The sequence below is a fragment of the Sinocyclocheilus rhinocerous genome, unplaced genomic scaffold (assembly GCF_001515625.1).
Source record: "Sinocyclocheilus rhinocerous isolate Xijiao unplaced genomic scaffold, SAMN03320098_v1.1 scaffold147, whole genome shotgun sequence".
Classification (NCBI taxonomy): domain Eukaryota; kingdom Metazoa; phylum Chordata; class Actinopteri; order Cypriniformes; family Cyprinidae; genus Sinocyclocheilus; species Sinocyclocheilus rhinocerous.
Genome location: NW_015651498.1, coordinates 656,731 through 667,120, shown reverse-complemented (window position 1 = coordinate 667,120; position 10,390 = coordinate 656,731). Strand labels below are relative to the sequence as shown.

Genomic DNA, 10,390 nt, shown 5'->3' with positions numbered 1-10,390 from the left:
GATATTTTGAAAAATGTTAGTTATCCGAACAGTTGATGAGCACCAGTGACTTCCATAGTAGGAAAAAAAATACCATGGAAGTCAATGGTGCCCATCAACTGTTCGGATACAAAATATCTTCTTTTGTGTTCAACAGAAGAAATAAACTCATACAGGTTTGGAACAAGTGGAGGGTGAGTAAATGATGACAGAATTTTCATTCTGGAAGTGAACTTATCCTTTACTGTATAAATCTATTCATATTAATAGTGCGTGTCTTTAATAATACCACAGTTATGCAGCGCCTCCTGCTGATTTACAATAGAACTGTCTTCTAATTATAGTACATTATATTATATATAAATCCAACTCTGGCTTATGAATATTAATGACCCCACGCATAGAGTTCGTCCAGTGATCTAATTAATATTCATGAGCCCCAGCGAACACCACTAGGCGGCGGTGTGCTTCCTCGCAGTTTGTGAAGCGCTCTGAGATCATCAGGCGAAGAAGAAAACACCGAGACCGCAACGTGAGAGCCATGCCGAAATCCAAGAGGGACAAGAAAGGTATTCATTTAATGTTTGAATTTGTTTTTATCACTTATTATTACTCAGTTTTACACGGCGTTCATTAAAATGACTCGAGGTTAGTTCGTGTTGCTTGGTGTAACGTTAGTTAAAAAGAGGAACCTGTCAGAGATTTTAAACGTATTTACATTTTAATAGGCACAGTACTGAAATAAAATCATGTTTGTTACTTGTTGCTCAGACTTTAGTGTATGTGGTTAAACTGTAATTCATTTTGGTGCCATTTATTAATGTTATTGAAGCAGTTGGGTGTGTTAGAATTTGCTAATGTTTTTTGTGCTATCATTAATAATACTTTTTTTATAGTTTCTTTAACCAAAACAACCAAGAAGGGGTTGGAAGCCAAGCAAAAGCTGATTGAAGAGGTTAGTATGACTTTTTATTGCTATTTTGGGTGACACTACAAGCATATACCATGGTAATAACATGGTATTCTTTGAAGTACTTGAATGACAGCAGCACTGGAGCTGTTATGAACAAAACCTGATGATTATGTTCTCCAGCATGATTTGAGATGCTCTATGAAACAAGAAAATCTGCAAATCTGTTTTACATTCAGTTTTTCTTAGTGACATAAAGTGATATATTCCCTCTTGATAAGATATATTTGTTTTATATTTTTAATTGCTTATTTCCAGACCTAAATTAGATATGTAATACCATAAACAATAGTTTTATGATCAATTAAAATATCTCTTTCCATTTCTCACCCTCTCAGCTGCGGAAATGCGCAGACATCTACAGATATGTGTTTGTGTTCTCAGTAGAAAACATGAGAAACAACAAACTAAAAGACATCAGGACGGCCTGGAAACACAGCCGGTACACACACACACTCTCTCCATGATGCTTTTGATTTACTGATTTTATGCATTATTTTAGGATTTCTAAGAGATTAAGGTTGTATTTGGGTTTTGTGTTTCAGGTTCTTTTTCGGTAAGAACAAAGTCATGATGATCGCACTGGGTAAAGGACCGACAGACGAGTACAAAGATAATCTGCATAAAGTATGTTAGCGCAGGTCATTAATGATTTCATTGCTAATTTATGGAATTTTAAAAATGGCTAATTTTATGAATTTGATCAACTACACTGGCTTACACTGGTTTGTTTTGTAGGTGAGCAAGTTTCTCAGAGGTGAAGTAGGTGTTTTGTTCACAAACAAAACAAAAGATGAGGTTCAAGAGTAAGTTCGTTTAAACAACATTCAGACCAATTAATATGCTTTGACAATCTTAAACCTCTCCGTGATTAATTTCAGACTAGATGGACTGATATGTCCTTGTACGCTTGATTAACACAAGTGTTAATCTACCAACATCCTTAATTTGTCAGATTTTATCCTTGAATTCTAATAAAACCTAATGAATTCCTTTTTTCGTAAAAATTTGTTATTTCCACAGATATTTCAGTAACTTTAAAGAGGTGGATTACGCTCGAGCGGGAAACGTAGCAACCATGGCCATGACGCTGGATGAAGGTCCGCTGGAGCAGTTTCCACACTCGATGGAGCCTCAGCTCAGACAGCTGGGCCTCCCTACAGCGCTCAAGAAAGGTAAAGCATTAGTTAACATGATGACTATTACACAAACCAGTTCACCCAACAATGAAAAATTGCTGAAAATTTACTCCCCCCTCAGGCCATCCAAGATGTAGATGAGTTTGTTTCTTCATCAGATTTGGAGAAATGTAGCATTAAATCACTTGCAATGTATGTATGGATCCTCTGCAGTGAATGGGTGCCGTCAGAATGAGAGTCCAAACAGCTGATAAAAACATCACAATAATCCGCAAGTAATCCAGTCCCTCAATTAATGTCTTGCGAAATGAAAAGCTGCTGGTTTGTAAGAAACAAATCCATCATCAAGATGTTTTTAACTTCAAACCGTTGCTTCCTGCTAAATTATGAGTCCTCTATTCATAATATTGCATTCTCCAGTGAAAAAGTCGTCTCATCTGAATCAGGAGAGAAATCTGCACAGATCAAGCATCATTTACAAGCAAAAACAGTCCAAAACAGCTCTAAACAAATATGTGGATGGATGTTGATGTGAGAGACAACAGGGGATGGACTTTTTTACTGGAGGAAGCGTTATTATGGATTATGGACTCGTATTTTAGCTAGAAGAGACTGTTTGAAGTTTAAAAACGTCTTGATGGATTTGTTTCTTAAAAACCAGCAGCTTTTCACTTCACAAGACATTAACTGATGGACTGGGGTGCTGTGGATTACTTGTGGATTATTGTGATGTTTTTATCAGCTGTTTGGACTCTCATTCTGACGGCACCCATTCACTGCAGTAATGCTACACCTCTCCAAACATGTTGGATGGCCTTTTTAGCTAAATTAAATTTTTGGCTAAACTATTCCTTTAATATAATCATAGCTGCATCTGAAATTGTATTTTCAGAAGAGAATAAGTGTATTGTAAAATGTATTGTACAGAAAGTATTTTGCACTAACTAACATATTATCAATCCATCTGCAGGTGTGGTGACATTGATAAAAGATTTTGAAGTGTGTAAAGAGGGAGACACAATCACACCTGAACAGGCTCGAATTCTGGTGAGTTTGTACCACTAATACACTGCAAAAACTCCTTTTCTTAATGAGTATTCTTTTAAGTCGTAATAACTTAAAGGGGTCATATGATGCGATTTAAATTTTTCCTTTCTCTTTGGAGTGTTACAAGCTCTTGGTGCATAAAGAAGATCTGTAAAGTTGCAAAGACTAAAGTCTCAAATCCAAAGAGATATTCATTATAAAAGTTAAGGGTTAACCACGCCTACCTAAAACGGCTCGTTTAACCACGCCCCCACATGTCTACGTCACTATGTGGGAAGATTTGCATAACGCCGCCAAATGTTCACGCAAAGAAAGAAGGCGTTACTTTTATTCTCGCTGTAGTATTGTTGTTGTTGCCACCATGTCGTGAAGGCGCTGTGTTTCGTTGTGAAAGCGCTATCCGCTTCGTGATGCCTGGAGCTGATCCGTGCTGGTCATCAGAGCACACCTCGCTTTTCAGACCGATGAGCTTTGTAAAAATCTACGCGTTTCAGAAAGGCGGGGCATAGAGGAGAATACAGTATGTACAGTATGTGGAAAATAATGTGTTTTTTGAACCTTAAACCGCATAAACACATTTCATTACACCAAATACACCAAATAATGTTATTTTTAGCAACGTCATATGACCCCTTTAAGCAGTGTTGCTTCTTAAAAAAAATTTGACTAAAGAAAGACTAACACATTTAAGAAGTAATTTTTAAATGTATTACTTTAAAACAGTGCACTAGCAGACATCACATCTGTTTATTTGGATTAAATGCATTTAAAAAGTCCTTTCAGGTCATTAACTTGTTTGGATTTTAAAAGGGATTCATTCAATCTTGCATTATTCTAAAATGATGAAGTTTTGGCCTTTCAATTCAGAAACTCTTTGGAATCGAAATGGTGGAATTCAAAATATCAATCAAGTGCATGTGGAATTCTGAATCCGGGGACCTTGAAAAGCTGACGGACGGTGACAGCGATGAGACCAAGAAAGAGGAAACAGATGGAGACTCAGAGGATGGAGAAGGGAGTGGATAAAACCTGAACACAGGCAATGGACTTTTTTCGTGAACATTCGTTTTGTTCATCCAACATAAACCCATGAAACGTTTTATTGAGTGTTTTTCAGTGAGCTGCACATTACTGTCACAGTCATCTGCACACTGTTTAGTGTCTAATTTCAACTACAATTTTCTACAAAAATACAAGGTTTTTTAGTGTTAAATATAAGTTATTTTAGCAAGTTTTTGGCAAGAAGACAACAAAACACAGCGATTCATCAAGATGCCACTATTACATTATTTTTATTGCATTCTCTTGTAAACGTGGAAAAATCAAGTGTCAGTGAGCTCAGAAAGAGGTTTAATTTTGTCATTGTGTTTATTAGGAAGCAGAAGGCTAGTCCAACTCAATTTATCACTGTTCACTCACAAAATATGAACATAGAAAAATAAAGTGATCTCTATGTTAGTTCTTATAAATCAGGCTTCATATTATTATTATTATTATTATTAATTTCTCTGTTTGTAATGGGGTGTTTAGCGGAAGTAGTTTGGACATTCATGGGCCACTAAATCCCAGGCATATGTGAAAGCGTCCACGACTTCCTGTTTGAGCGGTCCTTCTGCTGCCGCTGTCAGGTTCTCACGCAGCTGCTCCATGCTGGACATCCCGATGACGACCCCGTCACCCAGATCACCCTGTAACCACAGACATCAGCACATCAAATATATCTCATTTATTTCTATTGTGACTTAAAGGGACAGTTCACCCATAAATTAACATTCTGTCATCATTTACTCACCTTCAAGTTGTTCCAAAACTGTTTTGAGTTTCTTCTGTTGAACACAAAAGAAGCTATTTTGAAGAATGTTGGAAACCAAACAGTTAACGGTAGCCATTGACTATGGAAGTGAATGGCTACCGTCAGGTGTTTGGTTACCAACATTCTTCAATAAAACTCATACAGGTTTGGAACAACTTGAGGGTGAGTAAATGATGACAGCATTTTCATTTTTGGGTGAAAAAAGTTAATTGCCAAGGCAACATTTCTCATTTTCCTTCAGTTTAACTTGATGCACTAAACTAACTAAAACTTATATATATATATATATATATATATACTGTACATGAGGAGTTCATTTGCAAAAACCGATAACTCCACTTTAATTTTTTTTCAGAAATCACGTTTTTTTTTTATTGCGCATTCCAAGTAATATCAATCAAACTGCAGTTGAGTTGTTTTGATTAAAGGCACAATATGTAAGATTTTTTTATTAAAATACCCCAAAACTACTAGAACAGTGTTATATATTTTGCTGACTTGTGTACTTACATTATCCCAAATGTTTCGAAGAATGTTTAAATCCAGAGAAATAAGCAGTTTTAACTAGTGACACGGACCGTTCAGATCGCACTATATGTGGAGAATAATGCACGGCAATCAGCTCTTTTTTTTTTTTAAGTGGCGTCTATCGGTTTTTGCAAATGAACTCTTCATATATATATATATGACTATAACTAAAACTAAAGTGAAAACAGAAAATGTAAAAAAAAATAAAAAATCTAATTCAAAATATTAACAAAAACTATAATAGTATATCAATGAGACTAAAATAACACAGCTCCCACCTTCAGATGAGAGTGATGATACATCCAGCGAATAGCAGCTGATGTCAGGGTGGGTTTCTCTGAGCCGTACGCTGCTTCCAGAGCCTTCTGAATGCCATCTATGCCTTTGAAATGACTCTCCTTCCAGTATCTGAAATACATGTGTCATGCCCCGGAAACATGATCACATTTAACAAGAGCAAAGACTTATCGTTAAAACTAACTAGATCTAGAGACTGAGGTCACACAGGACTGAAAAAAAAATTTAATCACTAATGCGAATATCACACATGAATTCTGAATTGAATGCACCTGTCTCTGTAAGCACCAGCCCAACTGTTCCCGAAGAATCGGCCCGCAGGCTGAGCGCCGTCTTTATCTTCATAGTGATATTTCCCAGTGAGAAGCCCACCTGTGAGAGGAGCGGATTCAAGGGTTTGAGAGAAAATATATGACATGCAATGTGAAGAAAATGATTTGACTTGTGATCAGTGTAAATTTACTGTGCATCATTTACAATTACGTTTTCCAATTATACAAAAAGTGCAAAAACATAAATGCTAGCTAAGAAATTAGCCCAAGAAAGACTAAAGAGACCAAATGATTTCAGGTGATGGAATGTAGTATTGCTATGTATTGTTTAATTATTTTTAACTATTAAATTAATGTTTATTATTTTTAGATATTTTATATACTTTTTTTTTTAGTGTATTATTGTTCTTATTTTTTGTTCATTTAATGCTTTTTCATTATTTTAATTCAGAGTAAATATTATTAAACAGCATGTTGGTTAACAAACAAGAAGAAACACTATTGTTATTAAACATAACAAGAAACAATGCATAATATATATAGCAGTTTAGTCAACAATGTTCTTCTGGTTGACTTTAGGTCTATTATTCATTAGGAACCAATTTATTATGTTTTGCAAATACATTTAAACAAATATTGAACGCATTACCTGCCAGGGGATTGTATGCATAGAAACGGATGCCAAAGTATCTCAAACATGGCAGCAGTTCGGTCTCCACTAGACGTGTGGTTGCATTATACATGCCCTTCAGAGGAAAACATCAACGCTGTTCAAAACTTCCATTAATTATTAAATAACACTTAATTGACAAATTTTAAAATAAATTTATATTAGTTCTTTTATATAGACTGACATCCATCCATCCGCTTACTTGATATACAGTAGGAAGCACCCAGTCATTGTGTTTGCAGATGCAGTAGATTTCTGCCACTTCCCATGATGCATAGTTTGATAAGCCCAGCTCTTTGAATTTGCCCTAAACACCAACAAAGTTGCATAATTCTGACAGCCTGTCTAGGTCAGACAGCCATAAACTATCAATAACTCACCTGACTGTCAGGCATCTGTCAAAGTGCACGTCTGACGGACAAAGTCTAGAGCTCTGTAGTGTGATTCACCTCTTTATGCAGCTCATCGCAGGCCTGTAGTGTGTCCTGAATGGGGTTCTGGTGGTCCGGCGCGTGCAGGTAAAACAGGTCCACACATTGTGTGCGCAGCCTCTTCAGGGACGTTTCCAGCTGATTCCGCACACTCTCTGGGTTGAGTGTTTTCCCCTCCCAGGGGTTTGCTTTAGTCGCAATTCGAACTGACAAAGACAAATGAAATGAAAGCACATAGCATGATTAAAAATATACTGCCCTTTTAGACTCCCCTTTAGATTTAGTGTTATTTTAGTATCATCGAGATACTATTACAATTTTTTATTAATATTAATATTTTGATTTTATATTTTATTTTAAGTTTTAGTATTTGTATTGTTATTTTTAATGTCTATAAAGTTTTTTATTAATTTAAATTTCAGTTTTAGTTATTTTAGTATTTCAAGTTAAATGAAATGAAATGAAAATGAAATTTTAAGTTATTTTATTTACATTTAGATGTATTCATTCATTTAGCAGACGCTTTTTTTATTCAGTTAATTTTTTTTTATGTTTCAGTTAACGAAATCGCTTTTTATGGCTTTAGTTTTAATGATAATAACCCTGATGTGATTACGCAAGAAACATTTAACGATCACAGGCATGAGTAAAAATATAATTTAATTTATTATTATTATTATTATGTATCTCATTTTGTTGTTTCTTGGTATTTTTAATTCCTTCCAGCATGTTTCTTCTCATTTGTCACTGCTTGACATGCTATATTTGTTTCTGAATTAAAATAATAATACATTAAAAATAAAATAGTATAATTATAATAATAAAAATGTATAACAAATAATACATTAAAATAATAAACCATTTTAAATAAATAACAATTAAATAATTAAAATACTATTTATAAATAATAAAAAAAAAATTCTAAACAATAATAAATACCTATTTAAAAAAGCAATTGGTCATCCAAGTACACGATCCATAAATGTACATTTTATGCACAGGCCTACTACTAAAAGTACGACCAGTATGGAAGTATGCTAATGTATACACGGCATATTCTTTGAACCTACAAATAAACATGTCACGTGATCTACCCACTCATTACTGTGGTGATCAGAGTCACTAGTTACAGTTTGGGAAGAGTTCTACCTGTTTTCGGAAGCTGCATGTTCCCTATGATGGTCTCCGCCTGTCCATCATTGTACATGAACGCGGTGTCCAGCTCATTGTGTCCGCGCTCTAAGAACACCTGCACCAGCCGCAAGCTCAGGTGTGCGTCCGCGCGGCCACCAAAAGCCATGGAGCCCAGCAGAGTGACGGGGAGTTTGGACTGAGACATGCTGCGGAGTTGAATAAAGCGTGATGTTTTGAGTCTGGCGAGAAATACGCGGTGAGCTGCACTCAGGCCTGCTCTGACAGCGCACTGCATAGTAAAGTTCCTGTAAAGCAGAGAGAAGGACTGAGGGGCCGTCGCGAAAGTGTCGGAATTGTGCGTAAACGTAGAGGTCCGCGCCGAGGAGTGCCATTGGTCAGCAAAAGGAGGTGGACATTTGAAAGTTCATGGTTCATCATTTGCCTTATCAAAATAGCGATGCGGGTTTCCCAAATATCATTTACCATGCTTTTAAGCGCATGCAATTCCCTTTGTAACCTGAAGATGTCAGCAGAATACAAATAACCCATAAATCGGTAGGGGACCAAAAACGTGATTTTCTGATCAGAATCCACAATTTGTCTAAACTTTGTGCGAATGTATTAGGAAAACTGTATATTTTAATTAGTTTTTCACTGCTTGTAATCACCTTTTGGCCTTTATTAGTTTATTTTAATGGTGTAGTGCAGTGATTCTTAAACAGGGGGCCTCTGCAAACTTCCAGACAGGGCCAAATAAGTCTTGCAATATTTCCATTTGTTTTTATCGACATAATTAAAATTAAAATTCTATAAAACACTAAAAAATAAACGTGTACAACATTACAATGACATCATATATATTTTTAACATTTTAATTTAGTTTATTACCGGTATTTTTATTCTAACATGAGGGAGCCTTTGAATATTGTTTTGGACAAGGGGACAAAAAAGTAAAAAAAGGTTGAGGATCACTGCTGTAGTGTGGAAAATATATTTTTAAAAGCACAAATATTAAATGCATTCTCTCAATATGAGATCATATTGTCAAACTGATAGGTAAGGTACTCAAATACAGAGTTTTCAAATTGTTTCATTACATCATTGCAAGTAATTATCATAAGCCAATAATTATGATTTAGGATTCCAAGTGATATTAAATCTAGCATTTAATTTATTCAGAATCCTCCATCTCATAAGAGTAATGCACTTTTCAATAAAATGGCAATTGATGTTTCATTTTGACTGGTTCAGAAAATGTACTAACGTTGCTACATTCATGACCTTTGAAGTCTTACATGACAAATGTTATGGAAAAACTCCCTAATAGATTTATTCTAGCAATTTAAGACTACAGTATTGGTATACATTATACAAAAATGCTCTGTCTTCCTTAGGAAAGGCATTACAAATGATCTGCGAACACCAAAGAATGTTAATGTTTCGTTGCACAATGTATTTCTCCTAATTCTTTTAAACATTCTTGAAAAGATTTCCACAGAATATTCCTGGAGTGACACGTCCACATGTGCTCAAAATACCAGCCGATGTTTTTATAGGTGTGTTTTAGTGTGGAACCACATTGTGATCATGGCAGAGGTGTTGAACCCTGGTTGGCACTGACCTCTAGAGTCGGATCAGTGCTGTTAGGGAATGTTTTCCAGGTTCTGTTGCCCCAGAATCTCTGATCCCAGCGCTGACCTCTGGATCCTTCCCCCACGCATACGACCCATCATGCTCTGCTTCGGCTGTGGCTCAGTGACCCCTCGACAGGCCCGTTCTGTAAGAGAATGTCACATGGTGAAGGTTTTGGAATATGGGTAACGCAGTGATGATTTGCTGTTATTTCAAGTGGACACCAGTGAAAATGCTTTTATTTAGATTTTTTTCTAATTTAATAAAATTTGTTTTATTAAAAATTTGTTATGATGATAATATTGCTAAATATTATAAGCAGAACAATTGTCAAAAGTTGAAGTGAAAAATTAATATTATACTATTTACTATTTTATATTATTACATTGCTATTTTAGAACAGCTTTTTGAATTTTTGTTGGATGTATATCATCAAATATTATCAACAGAACAATCTGAGTAAAAGTTGAAGTAAAAA

General features: G+C 35.4%; 2 protein-coding genes across 2 annotated transcripts; one reads left to right on the top strand and one right to left on the bottom strand.

Annotated features, from left to right (window-relative positions):
• Window positions 1–482: 482 nt before the first annotated feature.
• mrto4 (MRT4 homolog, ribosome maturation factor) lies at window positions 483–4,522 on the top strand. The gene is made up of 8 exons (XM_016518389.1): window positions 483–548; window positions 876–934; window positions 1,288–1,391; window positions 1,495–1,576; window positions 1,688–1,755; window positions 1,973–2,124; window positions 3,059–3,135; window positions 4,003–4,522. The coding sequence occupies exons 1-8, from the start codon at window positions 521–523 to the stop codon at window positions 4,159–4,161; spliced, it is 729 nt and encodes a 242-aa protein (XP_016373875.1). The 5' UTR covers window positions 483–520; the 3' UTR covers window positions 4,162–4,522.
• akr7a3 (aldo-keto reductase family 7, member A3 (aflatoxin aldehyde reductase)) lies at window positions 4,283–8,745 on the bottom strand. Its single transcript, XM_016518388.1, has 7 exons — window positions 8,296–8,745; window positions 7,165–7,352; window positions 6,918–7,022; window positions 6,695–6,791; window positions 6,046–6,145; window positions 5,755–5,884; window positions 4,283–4,823 (listed from the first exon to the last, which is right to left on the bottom strand). Exons 1-7 carry the CDS (start codon window positions 8,573–8,575, stop codon window positions 4,662–4,664), a joined length of 1,062 nt encoding a protein of 353 aa, XP_016373874.1. The 5' UTR covers window positions 8,576–8,745; the 3' UTR covers window positions 4,283–4,661.
• Window positions 8,746–10,390: the final 1,645 nt, after the last annotated feature.

Excerpts from the sequence above, each read along its gene's own strand:
- mrto4 (XM_016518389.1), top strand. The coding sequence starts at position 521 with ATGCCGAAATCCAAGAGGGACAAGAAAG. Across the intron at positions 549-875 it reads ATCCAAGAGGGACAAGAAAG|TTTCTTTAACCAAAACAACC; the intron begins GTATTCATTTAA and ends CTTTTTTTATAG. Across the intron at positions 1,756-1,972 it reads ACAAAAGATGAGGTTCAAGA|ATATTTCAGTAACTTTAAAG; the intron begins GTAAGTTCGTTT and ends TTATTTCCACAG.
- akr7a3 (XM_016518388.1), bottom strand. The coding sequence starts at position 8,575 with ATGCAGTGCGCTGTCAGAGCAGGCCTGAGTGCAGCTCACCGCGTATTT. Across the intron at positions 6,792-6,917 it reads TGCTTCCTACTGTATATCAA|GGCATGTATAATGCAACCAC; the intron begins GTAAGCGGATGG and ends TTTCCTCTGAAG. Across the intron at positions 5,885-6,045 it reads GCTGGTGCTTACAGAGACAG|ATACTGGAAGGAGAGTCATT; the intron begins GTGCATTCAATT and ends CATGTATTTCAG.